Source organism: Limanda limanda, chromosome 9 (assembly GCF_963576545.1).
Source record: "Limanda limanda chromosome 9, fLimLim1.1, whole genome shotgun sequence".
NCBI lineage: Eukaryota > Metazoa > Chordata > Actinopteri > Pleuronectiformes > Pleuronectidae > Limanda > Limanda limanda.
In genome coordinates, this window is record NC_083644.1 from 12,898,853 (window position 1) to 12,919,443 (window position 20,591).

General features: G+C 39.4%; 1 protein-coding gene across 1 annotated transcript in view; it reads right to left on the minus strand.

The window, feature by feature from the left end:
* Window positions 1–567: 567 nt before the first annotated feature.
* The window catches only part of atp13a3 (ATPase 13A3), a 33,472-nt gene continuing 13,448 nt past the window's right edge, over window positions 568–20,591 (minus strand). Inside the window, exons 5-34 of the mRNA XM_061078059.1 lie at window positions 19,893–20,126; window positions 19,266–19,336; window positions 18,904–18,987; window positions 18,060–18,129; window positions 17,434–17,568; window positions 16,758–16,830; window positions 15,836–15,967; window positions 15,496–15,675; window positions 15,026–15,183; window positions 14,464–14,652; window positions 14,154–14,215; window positions 13,899–14,049; window positions 13,527–13,646; window positions 13,181–13,198; window positions 12,574–12,727; window positions 12,250–12,370; window positions 11,697–11,821; window positions 10,787–10,947; window positions 10,576–10,704; window positions 10,394–10,473; window positions 10,170–10,212; window positions 9,954–10,063; window positions 9,579–9,675; window positions 9,399–9,471; window positions 9,103–9,280; window positions 8,801–8,979; window positions 8,619–8,707; window positions 8,329–8,409; window positions 7,476–7,568; window positions 568–5,880 (exon numbers count right to left, since the gene is read on the minus strand). Coding sequence (XP_060934042.1) covers window positions 5,686–5,880; window positions 7,476–7,568; window positions 8,329–8,409; window positions 8,619–8,707; window positions 8,801–8,979; window positions 9,103–9,280; window positions 9,399–9,471; window positions 9,579–9,675; window positions 9,954–10,063; window positions 10,170–10,212; window positions 10,394–10,473; window positions 10,576–10,704; window positions 10,787–10,947; window positions 11,697–11,821; window positions 12,250–12,370; window positions 12,574–12,727; window positions 13,181–13,198; window positions 13,527–13,646; window positions 13,899–14,049; window positions 14,154–14,215; window positions 14,464–14,652; window positions 15,026–15,183; window positions 15,496–15,675; window positions 15,836–15,967; window positions 16,758–16,830; window positions 17,434–17,568; window positions 18,060–18,129; window positions 18,904–18,987; window positions 19,266–19,336; window positions 19,893–20,126 — 3,585 coding nt within the window. The 3' untranslated portion in view covers window positions 568–5,685. The remainder of the gene's footprint in view (window positions 5,881–7,475; window positions 7,569–8,328; window positions 8,410–8,618; window positions 8,708–8,800; window positions 8,980–9,102; window positions 9,281–9,398; window positions 9,472–9,578; window positions 9,676–9,953; window positions 10,064–10,169; window positions 10,213–10,393; window positions 10,474–10,575; window positions 10,705–10,786; window positions 10,948–11,696; window positions 11,822–12,249; window positions 12,371–12,573; window positions 12,728–13,180; window positions 13,199–13,526; window positions 13,647–13,898; window positions 14,050–14,153; window positions 14,216–14,463; window positions 14,653–15,025; window positions 15,184–15,495; window positions 15,676–15,835; window positions 15,968–16,757; window positions 16,831–17,433; window positions 17,569–18,059; window positions 18,130–18,903; window positions 18,988–19,265; window positions 19,337–19,892; window positions 20,127–20,591) is intronic.

The following is a 20,591-nucleotide window of genomic DNA, read 5'->3' on the forward strand; positions in this document are numbered from 1 at the left end:
GTAAATGAGAAATACCGATAACTCAATGTAATTTGAATAAACAGTTCAATTATAAAGTCATGGGCAAGGTGCAACTGACAAGGTGAGAACGAACAGACTGATACACAGGCTCTGCCAGGTGATCAGTGTACTGTAAAGCATCGCATGTAAACAACATTAGTGCATTTAAAGGTGAGTGATGACACTAGTGAGGGCATGAACTGCTGTAACCTTAAACCACATTTTACCCAATTCAAGGTCGGGATCGTCCATAGTCCACATGTATAGTGAGAATGCATAGAAATGTGACAAGGCCTATCGAATTTTAAAGTCTCTTTTAAATGAGTTATCTTGTGTCTGAACTTGGATAACCTAATATGTCTGACCTTTGCAGCCCTTACTATCCCACAAGCCATTATTTGTTTCCAAGTTATTTACTTTTAGGTGATTCCAGTCAACTTTTTGATCCAGTAAACGGGTTGCGCCCTCTTCACATTTACAAGGCATTACATCCAGGTGTACTCTTAAAAACATTCTTTACATGTAACGACATGAATGGAGACAAATGACAAAGAGACTTGCTGCAGATAGTTTTCAAAACATTTATTGAAAAGAAAGAAATCATGATAAATCTGAAACACAATCCTTAGAAAAAAAGAAGAAAATAAATAAAAAATAAATTATGGAGGTAAAAAAAAAAGAATGAATAAAAAAAATTAACATCTCTGCCACTAACAAAAATACATAAACCCCTGGTCTCTTGATGAGGTGTTGGAGCTGCAAATGAAAAAAAGCACTGACATACACATGGACTGTAAGAAGTTTTTACCACAAGTATATTTTAATTCAGTTTGGGTATGAACTTTTATTTTCTCTATTTATTACAAATAGACATTTCCCTGAGGAAACAAAATCGAAATGAGGCTTCATGTACTCTGTGGCCGACTCAATCTTAAAGTCATTCGATGGTTTGAAAAAACAATACATCATCTGAGAGAGGCCAATGTTGACTGTTGGTATATGTTGTACCTGTATGAGCACAGAGAGGCAAAGTTGTGTCAGAATAAAAGGCTGTAAAACTGTAGCGTAGAGGAAAAGCAATAGTATTTACACTTTGCCATCATTAAATTGATGAATTATGTTTCAAGGTGCAGTCATGAAACAGCTGATACCGAATAACTTTGCCCCCTAGCAGCAATATAACCACTTCTACAATAGACTGCTGATATTAAGCAGCAATGCACATTCTTTTTTGCCAATTTCATATCAAATTTACACAGATGCAAACTATTGTTTTTAAAGTTCCAGACCAAAATAAAAAAGTCAAACACATACATTGGATGATTGGACAGAAAAGTAACAAGATTGTCAGATGTTTAAATTTGCTGAAATGAGGTGATTATATATGACATCAAATGAATTATTCCCTTCTTGTGTCAGATCCTTGGTTTTATAAAAAACAGTTTTAAAAAAGAGAGAAAAAAAAGACAAGCTGAGAAGTAGATCTGCTACAAGAACTTGAAAAGACAATTTCCTAGTCAAAAAGTTTCCATTCATCTTAATTCAAACTTTTAAGTCAAAATTGGCAGCAGTATGATTTACCCAAGACAGAACAAACACCGATCATACTTCTCAATAACTTGTTCAGATTGTGAAATAAATGCCCAGGATTATGCCCAATTAAGGAAGATCCAGCCGAATGCAAGTCCATGACAAAAGTGAAAGGTTGAACAAATCCAACAGACAATACAAATCAAAAGTTGACAAACAAGTGATTGTAACACAAAGTACCAAAATAGCAGAAAAAGACACACCAGCCCTTTGATAATCCAAAAACATACACTTTTATATCTATATCTTCTTTGAATTTTATGCACACACTAGAAATGTATCTCATATATACAGACAAAATCAAACTTCTAATATTATTATCACTGTTTAAAGTCCATTTGTGCCCAGTTAAATCAGATTTGACAGAACTGAACAAGCTAAATAAAACTTTGTTATTTTTTAAATAACCTATACAGATGTGATGAAGTCTTTGGGAATAGAATCAACAACTCTAGTATTGCATTTCATTCAATTTTGTTCTTTACAAAACATTCAATTTTAGCCTCAGTAAGAATCTATGGAGAAAAAATATCAAACCCTGAAATCAACGATAAAAGAAAAATACCACTGAATATTTCAGAAGCATAGGAGCCAATGTGGCCCTTGTTTGAGCACATCAGCAAGTTTGTCTCAATTTAACAAAATAAACAGATTTAAACAAAGATCTTTTTTAAACAAAATATCAGACTTTTGTAAATTGGCACCAAAATGTCCATTTCAGCCAAACTGTTCATCTTACCAGTTTTATCAACTATACACCCCTCTCACATTGACAATTTGTCCACAAAATAGTATAACAAAATACTTTCCTCGTTAAATAAACTATATATCCATGGAAACTATGGTCACATGTCACATTTGAGCTTGTCACAAAAATGTTATGGATCAAATATTTCATATACATTTGGAATATTATTACATGCATCTCAATAGACGATGGCTTTCAGCAAATGAGCAACTTCAGACTCTTGTTATCACTTAATATGGAGAAACCTTTTGCAACTATTGAATAAACTCATTGATGATCAATAAGCTAAAGATGATGTTTTTGTGCCATATAAATATCATACAACACAGCACATTCAACAAACGTTTGAGATGTAATTTGCTTCATGTCACTGAGAAGGAGTCATATTGTATCACCTTGACATTTGTTAGGGTGTCTTAGACGTGGTGTCTCATAGCCACTGAGTCGCACTCTGACAAGAATTTAAAACATATAATTCATGAAAGACAGGTTGGAATTAGTTATTCTGACAATAGGAACCAGCTATTTTCATGTGAACCTCCACCATAAATTAGCATTTTGACTTTTAAAAATCATCTCTGGTGACTTTAAGAAGTCTGTAGTTTTCTCCTTAGTAGACTGTTCATCATGATTAATGAAGAATTTCCCATACGATGTTATATAAAAAAAGTATGTATTTGCATTTTTTGAAGTACTAAAATTTACCAACAAAAAACTCAATCCACTCATAAAGTGTAAACTGCTTCTATTTTCTCAGTACTTAGATTTTCCACAAACATGTTTTACAAAGGATGAAACTACAAACTTCTACAGCCACTTTCAAAGTCTCCAGACTGTGTGCGTACATAATACTTTCAGAACAGATATTGATATTGGGGAGCAGCAAGAAATAGCAGTGAACATAAATATAGCCCTTAACTCTCTATGCAGGTAGCATGTAATACATTAATACAACTGTGCATGTTAATCTGCATCTGTCCTATGCAGGGTGTGCTGTTGCGCGGATCGTTTGATTGCATCGAGAGCAGCGAGATTCTTTACCTTTATTCTCAATCACACTTTTAATCAGTCTTCCATAGGAAGAATTTGTGTTGAAAAATAAACTACTGGCTTTCTTTTAGCCAATCTGGAGTTTGCAGATTTAGGATGCTTTGATTCATATGGTCTCATGCATTTAATCAGCTGTCCACGATAGCCAGACAGATTTATGCTGCCTCTCGTGTGGAGTTTCTTTTTAAAGTACAGTCATGTTAATGTGTCTTCTACAGTAATGCTGTATATTTGTAGTAATAGATCCAGTATTGCAACCGTTTAGTCTTTCAAGTCCTCAGAACATGACAGGTAGGGAGGTGGCTTCATGCAAGTGTTGATGTACTTTAAGTTACATGTCTGACGTTACGAGACGCTGACAGGACATGGCTCACCGACGCACACACATTGGCTTAACGGTTTATAGCCACACTAGCAGCCTGCAAGGGTGCAAAGTTCATGACACACTTGATAACCGATTTTGATGGATGTAAAACACTGGGTATGTTAGCACGCTGTGTTGGAATACCAGAGTTCAGCTAATGTTGATGATAATTTAATCATTAGCTTCAGAGGTAACCTGTTATGTTCTCGTCTCATTTTGGTGACATCGCATGATGAATGAGGAGCTACAGAGAAGAACATCCGTGTTGGAGTTCTTGACAGTTAATGAGATATTTACGTCTGGAACAACCGATCAGTTGATTCAAGATGCTAGCACGGCTAAAAAGCAAGGATTCATTCAGTCTTTTTTTTAATCATTATTTTAAAATGTTCTACATAATAATACCTTTGTTGAAAATCTCTAAGGTAATCTCTGACAAAATGATGGAGAGCCTGTCACAGGTCCCAGCCTGTAGTTGAGAGTGGTTGAGCACATCTGAGGTCTTTCTACCTCATTGTTCTTCTTAGGTCACTTTGGACAAGCCAGAATGTCCCTAACTTTCATTGTTTTGTACTTTCAGTCTTCAACCTGTGATGTATAATGTGTGACCAATTTAAAAAGTCCACTTTACATAATCCTACAAGAGCTTTTCTGCATTTTCATAAATTTAAAAGGTGATCACAAATAAAAAGTATGATTTATATAGGTAATATTACAATGTGACTGACGACAGCTGGTCTACAAATACTTTGAGTACATTGTAATATTTTCAGACATATTGTGCAGTTTCCAAATCACACTAAATCTAGACTTTCCCTTACTTCTTCCTCTTACTCTTCCAGAATTGTACGATCAGCCACTTTGATAGTTGTATATTTGGGTTTATTATTATATGCAATTTATGAGACCACAGCCGTTCATCACTCTCAAATTCCTTCAACTCTGTGTGCTTGGACTTGTGGTTCATTCATCACAGGGAGAGATTGAAAATAGTCTGGTTATCACAAAATGAGTTCTTGTTCGGTGTTTATGCCAACTCATTAAAATGAGTCTATATGTACATTAGATGTATAAGACCACTACATATTAGCAATCAGAGCCAGCAACACCAACAACAGGTCAGACCAGGGTCAAAGTCCTATAGGTGGGGTGATGGCTGCTCAGAAAAACAAAAGCATTGGACATTTTGCTGTTTCTTTTAAAAACTGTAAGATCACGTCACACTGAGGTGGTCAGTGCAGAGTAATCAATTACTCTGTCCACATTCAACTCCAGGCTTCCAACAGCAGAATCTCTCAATCTCAAACTGGAACTTCTATCCTCCGTCCTCTTCCTCAAACTCTGCCAGTCTTTTCCTATATAAGCCAATTCTCTTAGTTGTAAATTCAGTCAGAGTGGGTGGAACTTGAGGATAAGAGTACAACCCCTCAACTTGGCCTATACTTCCCAAGTTTCTATTAAAAAACATTATAATCCTTCTGAAAAGCTCAGACATTATATCAACTATTTTAATCTGAAGTCTAAATGGATTTTCTAATACAGTGGTTGGCTCTATCTTACATCACTTCCACACAAAGACGAGAGACATTATTCGGTTGACTTGCGATTTTGAACTAGAGTTGCTGCTCAGCTTTGGTGAACAGACATCGCAACAAAGGAAGGGAATTAAGTTTGACGTGCAGATGTTTTAGGGACATTTAAAGCAAGAGAGACCTGAGAGTCTGAGACCGCGTTCGACACATATGGACCCCACGGTCTGTGAAATCCTGTGGTTTTTGCAGTAATGTCTCTGGAACTACAGTGGTGGAGGCAAGTCTCTGAACGGTGATGACAAGCAATCATCCTACTGAATGTGCTTTCACTAAGCACACCTTTAAAAATGTCTACAGTATGAAAGGTGAGATAGGATAGCTGGAGGCGCTGTGGGGGGGTGCTAGGAGTCGATCATGATTTGATAAGTGGAGCCGTTTTCGGGACGGGGTTTGGCTTCTGTGGTGGTGGTTGGCTTTGGAGGCCAGTCAGGGTCCACACTCAGCTCCTGGGCCAGATGCATGTAGCGGGCCTTGGGCATCTTGCGTGAGCAGCTCAGCCAGGACAGACACTTGAACGCCTGCAGGTCAATGCCCCTCTGAAAATACCACATCGGTATAACAAAAAAATTTATAAATAATAGCGGAGAGTGGAAAGAAGGGAAGGATGAAAGGTTCCATCAACTGGTTTCCTACTTTTTTCAGATTTTCTAAAACACTTTCATCAGACTGTGACATGCATCTATAGCTGTTGCATGCAAAACAAAACTGGAGAGAAGACATTTGCACGATACACAGGCACATTTCTTTACACTGGTAAACTGCAGCACGTGCACATGCATCTAAGTCGTTCAAAACAAAATTCAGCATGATAGTTAAAGGAGTTGCCAGTGGACAGTTAAAGAGCGAGCCTTCTCCTTAAAAACAAGCTCATGGAGTCACAGATAGAACAAAGGATTCAACAGGAGGTCTCAACAGTTGAAAATAGCTCACTAACATTTGAAAATAGCCTGCTTTAAGTCCTGAACATACTACATATGTTAGGAACCACTGACAGTGTTGACTGACAGACTTAGCTAACAGGGTATCTAAGCGACAAGTGCAGCAAACGGAGTGCATTAGTTTGAGCACCCCATGACATTTGAGCTCAAAGACAATTTCAATTTCTGGGTTTGCTGTTCCAGTCCAGTGCAGAAGCTTAAAGGCGGAATTAATTCAAAAATAAACTTTGAACAATTAACAGTGGAATCAAACAGTTTATTTATCTCTTGTTGTTTATCCATGTGTTGTGTCTGTTCTATGTTTCTGGGGGTGACAACCTGAAAAGATAACACGTCTGACCCAAGCTGTCACTGATGTGTATGCATAAAAAACATTTACAAGATGGAGGGGTTACTAATGCATACCATGCAGGGTGACCAAAATTGTCAGTTTTGGGACATTTTCCTTATTATTTTAAAACATTGAAATTAATAAATAGTTAATTGCTTGAAATATTAAATTAACCGTATTCTTTTTGGGAAATCTGCCAATCTTCTCGTCACTGTAATAGAAACTCAGACCAGGGGTGCCCAAAGTTTTTCATGCCACAAAACATTTAGAAACTTAATATGTACTCATGTATGTAAAGACCTTAGAAGATTATCTAACAGATAACTATCATATCATGACTGGACTGGTTGGATATATCGCTGATCCACCCCCAGTGCAGCGTGCTCTCTAACTGCTTTCCTATTCATAATTTTGAAATATAAATTTGAAGGCACAAATGTGAATAACAAATGTAACATGCTGACAACCGAGCATGAAGGTGTTAACCACCTTGTTAAAAAGACATGTATGGTACTTGCTTCAAGGACAAGTGAGCATTACTCCTTCACTTGAACATCAAGCCAGTGGCTTCCTGGTGATTGACTCGTTTATCTCAGTGTAATGAGGATAAACAGCTGCTGCTGAAGCTAATCTCACAACTGAGTGTAGTACAACTGTACCCATTATCAAGCATTGAACCCAGTGTCCGTCAGGACAACTCAGGTGGAGAAGAAAGATCAGAAAGAGACTGAGGTCTTGGTTAGGTGTTAAAATAAAAAGGTGTGCTCTGAAGTATTAGAGATACAAGTGGGGACAGTGAGAGGGAAAACCACACAAGAGGAAAATGAAAGGGCTAGAGAAGAAGGTGTCCGATTTTCCCAACCTGTGGTGTAGGGGCGGCAGGAGTGACGCCAAAGCTGCCATGTTTGTCTCGGCTGAACACAAGCTTCCATAAGATGATGTCAAGGATGAAGGTCTATGGAATAGTGCAGTGGGCAGGGGAAAGAATTACAGAGATTTGATTTGAAATTTGAGTTCACATAGTTCCTGCTATTGTGTTTTTACACAGAGGTCTTCAACTGTTTTTTTTCACAATGTATCAAAAGTTTAAGTGATCATTTGTTGAAATTATTCTTCCATTAAGTTGTGTGTTAATAATTACATGCAAAGATAAAAATGACAATTAATAGAATTAGTAAGACATCACATCAGTCCTCTATATATATAGAAAACTATTAAGTTTTGATTATGTGCAATCACTTAGGTATATTTTTTTATTTCATTGTAGATGTGAAAGCAGTTTGCTCTGGGAGTTTAGGTGAATGCAGTTTGTGTAACTTGGCTGATGTCTGGAGGAAATCCGAGGCACAGTGATACTCCTCCACTGTGTGGGACAGGTCAGCATAAACTATCTATTGCCATGCAGTTGTACAATAATAAGTTATTTTCTTAAGGAGCATCCGTCTGTCCACAGATTAGACAAACGTTCTCTGCTTTGAGGGATTTCAAATACCTGCATACATTTCATCCAAAAAATGTTAAAATAAGCCACATACTTTAAGCTTTAGCAATTCCAAATACCAAAGATCCTCTTGTTAAGACAATAATATTAATAATATTCTTCTCAGAACACAAGATAAAAGTGAGACAAATATGAGCACATTGCATGAAAAAACAAAAACTGAACATGAGAAAAACATCTAATGTTACCATGTGAGTATGTGTGTATGTCTTACCTCCACCACCACAGACACAACAGCATTGACTATGATGAGGAGGAAAAGTTTTACTCTCCAGTCAAACGGGACACAAACAATCTGCACAAAGAGAGAGAGAGAGATAAGGTCCAATGTTGATCATCTATCTAGTGACATTAAAAACTCACTAAGTAGCTACTACCAATGATTTATGGGTCTACATCTTAAGTTAGGGACATATAAAGTAGATATGGCGCTTGGTATGATAAAACCAGTTACAATTTTCATGGTAAAGGTGTGTATTTCTTTTGAGGTTTACGTTTTCTTACCTCTAGAAACTCGTCAATAGTTTTCACAGGGTGGAACATGATGAACAGTAGGAAAATATACAAAATCAGGGTGGACACCACAAAAGGCCCTGCAGAGAGCAAAGAAACACAAACAAACTTACAATGTAGAAAAGTTAAAGTATTTGTAACTATTTTAGGACAGATTTATTCAAGTTTCTCACAGTTCTTGTAGCTGGGCTGCCTGAACGGTTTGCCCTTGGAGAAAACGACAGCAACAATGAGATACTGGAAGCAGGACACATAGAAGAGGCTGGTGTTCTCAAAGTTTTGGATGTTGTGGTCGTCCACTTCTGTGTTGTTGAGGTCAGACATGTTGATGTGCGATGACATGTTGCAGACACTGAGTGAGGACAGAGTTTGATTCAAAATAAACATGTTGAGTCAAAACACAACAAAAAAATGTGAAAGACACACATGATAAAATATTGTATTTTGTGCATTGGTCATAACAGCAGTTACTCACTCTGTGAGTGGTGTCCAGATTGTGTACCACTGCTGCTTCTGGACCCACAGGAATGTAAAGGTCTGGAAGCCCAAGCAGATGAGGATCTGTGTCAGCACAGAGAACAACAGAGACCCTGAGATCAGACCTGATGGCGGCCGTTGCGGCACAAGCTCTTTCCACGCTGGATTCAGACTCACTGAAAAGGAGAAAGGACAGTAAGTAAAGACACAGGTTAAGACAAATAAATGTGTGACACATAACCCTGGTGTAATTCATATTGCTTTTATTTATATTGTTACTCCTCTTCTACTTACTGGTAAAGACAATAAGGAGGATGATGGCGATATCAATGAAGAGGAACTGGAAGTCTCCCAGGTTACTGAGGATCTAAAAAACAAAGACAACAGACAGTTCAGATCAGACACTCCTGAGCATTCACTAGACGTCTTAATAATTCAACTGATAATATCGATTTTGGAGACAGCGGTACGTACAGAATAGAGGAGGGTGACACTGATATACTGGATGATGCTGTAGAGGGCCATGAACTTGAACACACAGAAGGAGGTGATGAGAGCGGCGCGGCCCTCCCTGTAAAATAAATTAACCACCATGTCATCTCTAAATCCAACACACAAAGTTTAATCCACTTCAAAGCTAAATACTAAAACTACTGCACCAAATGAGGGAAAGTCAATGGTATAACATGACAATTATCCAGTCACTATGACAACAGCCTATGACAGATAAAACATCATCTGTCCATGTGTATCCTAAGGAGCTTCCCTTGAAGTTCTATTTCATCGCTCATTTTGTTTATTTATTTAGTACAATGTGTGGAATGAATCTAATAAGAATGAAAGAAATACCTGATGAGGTTGGGGACACAGGAGATGTTGGGAGTCCTGGAGGTGAAGGGAGAAGCTACAGAGGCCTCAAGCTCTGAGAGAGAGATGCCACCATGAGCCCTCTTCAAAGCCTGTGTGAGGAAAACAGATAGTTTAAGTACAGACTAAAATCAAAGGATGTCCATTTCAATAAGTTATTGTCAGATCCAACATTTGTTTGTATCGTGGTTTACGTACCCCACAATCATTAGCTCCATCTCCACACATCCCAACAAAGTAGCTGCATGTAAGAGATAAATAACAGTAACTTAATGCTTAATTTGAACACTTTAATCTTTAAAAATTTATCCTGCTGCTTTTATTGAAGGGTATTTCTTGCATTAATGAAAACAGCTAACATTCTCAGAAACTAAAAGCTGCACAGGTTGTGTGTATTTAACTTGTTTGACTGAAATACTCACTCTACACCCTGCAATGCCTCAATAAGCTGGGTTTTCTGGTCTGGGGCCATTCTGGCAAACACTGTCCCGTGAAGCACCAGCTACGAGGCAGAACACATTGTCAGAACCGCACCGTCCCAATACAACAGTAGGAGCTGCATCAGTTATAAATTATGTCCACACTCATTGAAGAGACCTCATACCTTTTGAAGCATGTCAGGGAAATGCTCAGAGATTACAGCAAATGATTTTCCATTCATTGCAAAGTGGTACAGTTCTTGTGCTTTGGGTTCGTCTTCATGACACACGTCCTCTAATCTCATGTTAACTTCCTATAAAGAAAGTAGAATTATTGTTTGTCCATGTATGTGTTTGTGCAAGTACTCGTGTCTAGTGTCAGCCCAATCGCTTCACCTCCAGGCGAGACGTCTTGCTCGGCTGGTCAGCGTATCTCCAGGTGATCTTGGCGGTCTGTCCGTCACGGGGAAGATGGGCATCAGCAATGATGACTGTGTCCCGGGGTGGGATCATTCCACAATCACGAGCCACTGAAATTGCTGTCAGCATATTGTCACCTGGAATGTGGTCAAATCGTAAAGATCAAATAAAGAATATCGTCAAGTGCTACGGATTTATAGACTGTTTATTTAAATTTTATTGATGCATGTCATGCCTTTCTGCTACTCACTATCACAATCTTATCTGCCTATCCCACAAGTGGAGAGTTTACCTGCCTGTGACTGATGGTAGGACGCTGAATTAAAACAGAGGCCAATAGTCCTGGGGCACATTATTACCACAAGGGGACACTCTATCAAATGAGTTTAAGGGCTGATGACATTGGGTGAGTTTGCAAGAAAGCCTGAGACTGAAATAGCATCTACTGTGTGTAGATAATCAATCAAGCATAAATTACATTTCATGTCCTTTTGTCTGAAGCTACCTTGAGAATACAATGGACAATAAAAGGAAAGCAAAGGCAAACAGAGGATTGTCTGGTGGACATTTGAGGTTGTGTGTTGCACTGGGTAGCCTAGAAGTTTTGTGAGTTGAGATTATGGGTACAGCTGAGCAAATACCAGAGTGACTAAACCGGATGTCAAAAAACACAGGAGATTATCGAATTCTGCTCTGCATGTGTGATAGAAACTCAAGAGGTTTGACCTTGACCCTGCCTAATCCATCTATTTTTAAAGTCCGTGGTTTTTGCAAGATTATTTTCCTATTCAAGACTTCTATGACTCACATATTGTCATAGTTTATGGGTTAGGCTTAGGTTATGTTGGAGTGAATGTTTTGATGTGCAGTGTGTGCATGCGCTCACCTGTAACCATGACTGTGCGGATGTGGGCTTGGCGGAGGTCCTGCAGGACACCTGGAGTTTCTGCCTTCAGCTTGTTCTGCATGATGATCAGGCCCAGGAAATCCATGTTCATCTCTATGTGATCCCTGTTTCAAATGAAGACACAAACACATTAGCACTTAGTATCCCAAAAACTTGTATAGTACTGCTCTCTATAAATCGTTATTGATTTCAACACAACAGACTTGCTGCTCCTTGCTTGACACAGGGACCTGTTCATTTAGTTCTTATTTAACTCAATGAACACTTTACTATAACGTTTCTTAAACTCCCTTTGACCGAGAAACACTCAGTTCTTCGTGGCATGGATTCCATCTAGATGTACACATTTCTTTGAAATTTTTACTCCATGTTGATATGATTGCATTAGATAATTCTGCAGTTGCCATTGGATGATGGTAACTTGTGGCCATGAAGGTATGAACAGGGCCAGAAACAGAACACACAATAGGTTGTTAAATTCAAACCATAAGTACCATAATTGACAAACAACAACATAAACAGTCAAGGTTACCTGTTGACGTTCTGAACTTTGTGCCAGGTAAGTTTGGATTCTAATCGCCGGTGTGCCAGAGCAATGACCCTGAAACCTTGCATTGTGTAGCCCTCCAAAATCTTTGCAAAATTATCTGGCACTGCAAAGAGAGAAATAGACAGTGGAGAGACACATCAAGACAGAGATGCACAAAGGGCAAAAAAAAAAAGTTGAGGCTTTTGTGATGCAACCGATTTTGTATTAATTTTCCATCAATGTACAAGTAGTGTATTGTATTTGCTAAAACCCTTAAAACATAAAATAAAAATGTCAAGCATTTCCTAGTGCTGGTGCAAACCTCACCTGTGTCTCTCTTGCAGAGACCGGCCACCACCTCTGGCGCCCCCTTTGTGTAGGCGTCCATACGTTTCTCCCCTAGCAGACGAGCTACCACAGTCATTCTCTGGAGAGCTGATGAAAAAGGAAACTGGCGCACAATACCTATCTCATACACAGACTGCACACACACACACACACACACACACACACACACACACACACACACACACACACACACACACACACACACACACACACACACACACACACACACACACACACACACACACACACACACACACACACACACACACACACACACACACACACACACACACACGTGATTGCTGACTCAGTTCTGCATCAGGCTGACAGTGCAAACGGAACAAGGGAGTAAAGAGTGTGTGACAATGTGTCTGTGTAATGGAGGAAATGGGAAACTGAAAATAATCTGTATGCATATCATATATAATGCAAATTTAACATAGCTTGACGTAGAATTGCAACATTACTATCATAACGATACAAACTGTTAATTATCAATACATATTATAGTTCTTTCATCTTTGTTGTTCAAGAAAGCCAAGAGGAATTCAAAACTACATTTTCAAAGAGGAAGCAGAATTCTTACCGAGAGCTCATAGAGTTCCTAGAAAGGGAAAAGGAACAGAGAGGTATGTTGGTAAAAGCATAATATAATACAATTGTTGTTGCTACTGTATACTGCAATGGTAGGGTCGATATGTTGCATTATAGCCCATATACTGTGAATTTAAGCTTTAATCAACTTGAATTAGGCTATAAAATAAAACAAGTCATAAAATATATTTATAATCAAATCTCTTTAATACATAACTATGAAATTAGATTATTAGATTTTAATAGATTTCACGTTCATTTACAATGATGAAAATTAATATATATATATATAATTTTGTCGTATTTCCCAGACTTCTCACTAACCCTAACCCACATACCATGTCTTGTTCCTGTGACACTGCAGGCTCTTGAGGCAACAGCTGCTTTGGGGGTCGAACCACGGTGGGCATGATACGGTTGTGGAGCGATGTTTCCTCCTCGGTGGCCTCCTCCAGGATCTGTGTGGGAAAAGGTTTCGAGAAAAAAAAGGAATCAGAAAAATGTGTTTGAAAACCTTCAAAAATGGGTCAAAAACATTTGTTAAAATAAATATCTTCTTCCGTCTATCACACACAGGTAGCCGACACATAAAATTGATTCCATGTGGCTGTTGCCCCCATATATTTTATTCAGGGTGGTCTGCCTTATCACATTCCCACATTCAGGCCCTCACCAACTTTAAGTTCATGGACAGACACAAAACAACTCACCCAGCCTGTAGCCTCAAACATCTTGAGGTCCAGTGGGTCCCCGGACAGCTGGCCCTCTATTTTCGTGAGGGAGTGGCAGGTGGCCATGCAAGCCACAAACTGGGACTTGACAAGATTCTCCTTGTAGGCATTTTCCTCTGACAGGTGGAAACTGGATGGGCAGGAGTGGTAGGTGCATTTCAGCAATGCAGTCTGAATTGTAATGAAACAGTGGTAGTTTCATGCTCGCTTAATTAAGAGTTCAGTTCATCTTACCTGCCATTCTCAACTCTCTGGACACCCCACAGGTCTAATCCATCTTCTGTTAGAGTTCCTGTCTATAAGAAGAAATAAAGTAGAATTGATGAGCACTGCAGTGCCACACAACCACTGGCAGGTGGAATTCATCTGGGCAACAACAGTTTTAGTTAATTTATCGATATCTACCACGTAAAAACATCAACAATATCGCTCCAAATCCTTAGTTTATCTATATGTGTTGTGTATTTCTGTATATATATGGAATATGAAGTCATTAATTTAATCTATGTTAAAAAAAACACAGCTGTCAACTTCTCGTGCTCACCTTGTCAAAGCAAACCAGATTGATTTGGCCACAGATGTTGATCCTCTGTGGGCTGATGCAGAAAATGCCAATGCGTTTGAGGCGCCGCTGGGCGTACACAATTCCGGCCGTCATGGCAGCTGGCAGCGCCGGTGGCACAGTGATGGTGATAATGTCTAGGGATTCAATGATGATGGTCTTCGCTGGCACCTAGAGCAGGCAAAAAAGCGAAAAGGTCTTTAAACTTTTTCATGTCTGATTATCACCATGTCTTTTATTATCAGCTCTATCAGCTAGAAATTCACATATCACTCTCATTGGCTAAAATCCATGTTTGGGAGTCAAGTATGTGACATTTCTGAACATGAGTTGCATAAAAATCACTTGATGACTGAACAGTGTGATACCAAAGTTCTCTTGGATACGTTTCATCTATGTATAATCTATAATGTGCATATCCAACCAAAAGCCTGGAGTGTAATCTGAAGCTGTTTTAACAGTTAATTATATTCCATAGTATAATTCATTCTCACCCCATTTACACTGCATTTGTTTAATCTGTCTTTGTCACCCCGTACCTTACCTTGTTTATGATGCTGAGGACAATAGAGTAGACAAAGCCGATTCCAGCTACAGCCACCAGACACAGCAGGAAGAGGTAGGCATCACGGTACAGCTTGAAGTCGGTGGGTTTAGGATAGAGGATGGAGCGCACCAGCTGACCTTTGGCTGTGCTGTATCCTGAGAAGAAGAAGAGGACAAGTATTTTATAAGTGGAACCTGCCTTCTATATGGGAATTAGAATACTGTGAGAACGCACTCAGAAAGCTCCAAACGCTGCCAAAATTTTTCGAGCAGGGAGTCGCAACAGACTGACACTTTTATGGTAATGTGGGTGTGTGGTCGATACCTTTAATGATTACATCAGAGATGCTCTTCTGATAAAGGGAGTTTGTGTCCTTAAATCTTACTCACAATGTACCAGTTTTTATACAAAGAGTCAAAGACATTTACATCAATTTAACCTCAAAACACATTTAATAACACACCTACCTGTGCAGACCACCACAGCCTTGACCATTTCACCAGTGTAGAAGCGGGTCTGGATGACATGGGTGCCACAGAAGAGTGTATGTCTCTTATAGTCCTCTGTGTTGTAGGCACTGTCAGCCTCCCCCGTCTCTTCTGGCCCTGGGTTTGGGAGGTTGGTCTTTGTGACAGGAACGCTCTCACCTGACGGAGAGTAGACCTATATCAAGACTGGCTTCTATGAGGTGTACTTACACAAGTGTTTGATGTTTTGGAGTCTCCTGTATCTACAAATATATAAAATATTCCAACAAATCTCATTCCAAAGTTATCTGACTTTAGATTTCCAGATATGTCCTCTAACCTGTGAGCATGCTTTCATTGACGATGCAGGTGCCGCTGATCAACACTGCATCACATGGCATGATGGTTCCATTGCTGGGAATGACCATCACATCACCAGGCACCAGATCAGTAGACAGAATCTCTTCGATATCTGCCAGGAAGAAGGGTACAATGGAGGAGTAGAGAAGGTAAATGTGTGCATTAGACAAACAGGTGAAGATCAAAGTGGGTAATACAATACAGGAGAGACAATTATGAGTGTGGCTAGAGTATAAACATGATCCAACAGCAGATGGTGGATTTGGGGAATGGAGGAGTGAGGAAGGAGATATTTTGTGACAGAGTCCCAAAGTCTCATTCAGCACATGTCTCATTACTCACGCCCCTTAGGCAGCAGTAGGAAAAGGCATCACAAGCGGGGGGCCAGGGCAATGAATGGACGCATAAAGAAAAATGTTGGTGGTGCATGAACCTTCACAGCAATGTTTTTTTGACAGATTCAGACTATGAGCTAAATATTCTTCTTTGTCCAACTCATGGAGGTAATCTTAATTAGCTGATAAGATACCTGATGAAACTGTCAGAGCGAATTCCTCACCTCTGCAGACGCTATCACCCATTGTAAAATGCATGTAGCTATATAAAGGCAAGTGCAAAACCATTAAAGAGTGTATACATTGTGCTAAACCCACTGTCTCACATACACACACTAACTCTGCGGTCTCCCCAGCTAGTAGCCATCTGGAGGACAGCCAAAGGAGAGTGCGAGTGAGTGTGCGACTGAGTCTGGTCCAGCACAGAAGCAGAAAAATGCCAACTGTCTGGTTTGTAAAAGCACTCTTCAAAAAGGCTGGGAGCCTTACACAATATGAGCTACTACTTCAATTTATGTACAGAGGCATTCATGAAAAACGGACACACAAAAAAATGTATTTACAAACCATTGTTGGCTCGGCATACAGACACACGGACAATACTGTGAGCTGCCACCATATCGTGAAGCATGACGTATTGCTGGAGAAGAAAAGACAAAGAAAAGAGTGATGAAAAACTGCTCTATTCCCATGAGCACCTCTGTTACAGCAAGGGTGTTTCTGTCTGGGTTTGTAAAGCCAGGGGTAGCAGACCGTGTGAATTTGAGCCTTTATGCTACCTTCAAAACCCTGGATCAGACACGAGTTTGGCAGCCAGTCATTCTGACAGGGACTCTCACTGGTGCCGTCACATTACAAACTTTGTTGCACCAGAGCAGTCAATAAAATCAGTAGAATAGGCTTGTCATATAATATGCATTTGTCTGTTTGGTTCTACAAATAATGTTACAGTGGAGGTCCACTTTTGTGGAAGCCAATGTAAGAATAAACCCATACTGATGCATATTGTTGGTATTATTATCAGTAAAATAATACCACTTTCCACATGCAGTTGTAAATCCAAATAGCAAATACATCCAAATTGTGAACTATGTGGGGCTAATTGTTAAAATCTGAAGAAGTGTGGATCAGCAAATGGATCTAATTTCTCTTCCAATTCACTTTCACCTGTTTCTCCCTTAAATCTGCAGAATAATAAACAGATCTGGATTATTAAAGCGTCTGAGCAATTTGTGGAAATCACCTTTTTGATGGTGTACACAGAGGTAGCTGAGGATATAACCGACATGAACACAATGGCCACAGCGTAGTAGTAATACTCATCGGCACTCCACAGGATCACACTGAAGAGCTGGAAGATGTAGAAAGGGTTCAGGACCTGCAGGAGGAGACAGAGTGAAAGATTAGTGAAGCAAATGCCGAGGTCAAAGTTTAAAGATTGTAAGCGCGGATAAAAACAGACCAATTGAGGACATAACCGAGGTGCTACTAGAACTGAGGAAAGAAAAATGCTCATATAAATTATATATATATCATAAAAATGATAGAGCTGAGTCATTGAACAGTTGTTTTCAGTTTATAACCGTAAGTTAAGACGACATCACTCACTAAATAATTACAAACTGAGGACACATACTATCATATTGTATCATTCATACAGTTTTTTCAAAGCTAGTATCAATTGGCAGCACACATCAGATATACATATCTGTTCTCCATTGTCTATATATTCTACGTGCCACACAGACTCATCATTAATGTTTAGCATAAAATGTTATGAATTGTAGTAATTAATAGTTGAGGCCACAAGTTTAAAAGGTGTTTTCAAATAAGCAAAATGAGTTAAAGGCAATGCCAACTGGGCCTCACCTCTTTGATAAGCAGCTTGAAAACAGAAGGCACTTTCACTGAAATTTCATTCACTCCGAAGAACAGTTTCCTGACAAGTGGTGAAAGAGACATTCATTAGGTCAAGTGTTCTGAATCAGCTCATATAAAGACAAACACGTGCAGGATGGAACAGAAATACACAACAGACACCATTAAAATATCTAGGTCATCTTTTTTAAGTAGATAAGTTCACCAGATGATTTCGATGGAGAGCTTCGAAGTAAGGGCAGGGGTTAGGAACCTTTTCCTTTTCAAGGGCCGTTACAATTTTTTAACATCGTTTGAGGGCCCATGGTTTGAGCTGCTTCTCTTTGGCAAGTGGGCGGACGTCAGATGATTGTGATGACGATGGTGCTCACAGTTGCTTTATCAGGTTTGGGTCAGTCAGACTCAATGGAAACTGCGTCTTTAAAAGAACTGCTCATAGTAGGTTGTCCCAAACTGAGAGATGGAAATGCTTTGCAGCTCAATGATTTTGCGTTGTTGGATCAGGCACGATAGCTCTTCTCTACAGTAAATGGCTTAACAAATATAATCAGTTATTTTGTTGACTTTTCATATTCTAAAATGTCTCATCAAATTCCTGCCGGAGTTTTGAAACAACGAAAACCACAAAACTTGTCTGCATAACGATGTCTCTGACAAAATGACTTCCTTCTTTACAGTCAGTATGATGCTGGTCAGCGAGTGTGTCAAACCGCTTTAGCCAAACGTTGCCCACCTCTGAATTAGCCTGATCCACTGGGCTGTGTACCATTTAAATTGTCATATCTGGGGAGTTCCTGCATTTATATCTGGCCTAACCAATCCCTCAGACAGTTACCTGTACTCCTGCTGGTTCCTGGTAAGGCCTCCACTGTGCTCAGAGTGGAGAGTGGAGCAGCTGATCTGTAAGTCCTCCAGGCCACTGTGGCAAGGAATGTTGGTCAAAGTACAAGACAAAGTGGACATTTATAATTACACACAACAGCGCTATCAATGCAAGTCAAACTATTTATACAGCTGTTTTGCTTGTTTCATCTTTATATTGTTCCACCTGTTGTTATCATTATGACAGAGTTTTAATGTAAACGTGCTTCCAAATAAAACCCTTTGCCAATTAAGCTTACTGTAAGAAATATAAATCCAGCTACATCTGGAAAAATGGTATAAAACAAAGCCAATACAATCTCTGTAAGTGCTTACCTTAAATCTTGAAAGTTCTGCAGCTTGTCATTCCAGTAATACTTTGTGCTATGCAAGGTAAAATAGCGAATCTGAGGGATACAGAGGTGAGAGGGGCAGTGGGAAAAGATTTTCATTTGACGCATGTCAGCATTTTCAGCAATGTTGTCAATACAATTCAAAGCAAGTTTACAAGGAAAACAGCAACAATAAAAAAAAAACAATTCGAGAAAGTGCAATATCCCATTCAACTAAGTCAATGTAAATATTTCAGTGGAGGTAAATGTATTGCACTTGTATAGTTAGGTTTACTGCTTGGTTATGGAAAGCATGTGGTCAATGTAGAGTAGCCAAAAGAACAGCAAGTCAAAGGAGGGCAAGTGTCTCCGTCTTCAACAGAAAAAGAAAGGACAGGCAGCGGTCTGTATTATCTAACGCACCTCGGTCCAAAACTTTGAGACCAATTTCTCTTTAACTTATTTAGTGGAAGTGCTCCACTAAAGAATTAGTTTTGTCCCCATCACGACATAAATACAAAGTCTGAAACATCAAAACCATTCTATCAACTGTTGAAACCAAGTGATTGATGGCTGCAATCATTGCTGGGTTTGTGTGTAAATACAGTACATTGCTGAGACGGGCACCTACTTGTGTGGGCTGGTAGTCTGCATATCTTCTGATAAGCTCCTGAGCGGGGCTGCCATCGGAGGGGTGAGTGGTGTGTCCATTGGCTAGAGTGGGGGAGGCTGGGGAGGAGAAGGGGCAGGAGGGAGAAGAAGGGGAGCAGGGGGAGGTGGTCTGGGTCTCCAGGCTGTGGAAGGGGTCACTCCCCGGGGCCAGCATCACTCGCACCCTGGCCAGGAACCAGCGCCGAAACTCATCCTGGTGAAACAAATACATGAAGAAAGTGAAACTACTGAACTTTAGGTCCCTTCATTCATCCCACATCCTATAAATAGAGATGAATGAGATACACAGATTCAAATAGACATGATAAAAGGATGAATACACACACATGCACCCTAGCATGAGACCAGAAGAGAGAGTAATGTATACAAACACACACCCACTCACACAGAGTAAATGTTCTGAACACACTGTTGGCAAGCTATCTGTGCATTCCAGCTGGTGTGACCGTCTGCAGGAATCAGAACGTCTCAATGTATTTACTGTGCTGCAACAATACATCAGTTGTATTCACTGAGAGCTTTAAGAGCATATGAGCTCATGATTTATCTTCTGCATATATTTTACTACTAAGTTACGCCTGACAGCATTTGGACATGAAATCCTGGCAGTTAAATTTATGAGTGTTGTTTTTAAAAATTACAATCTCAGAAAAATGTA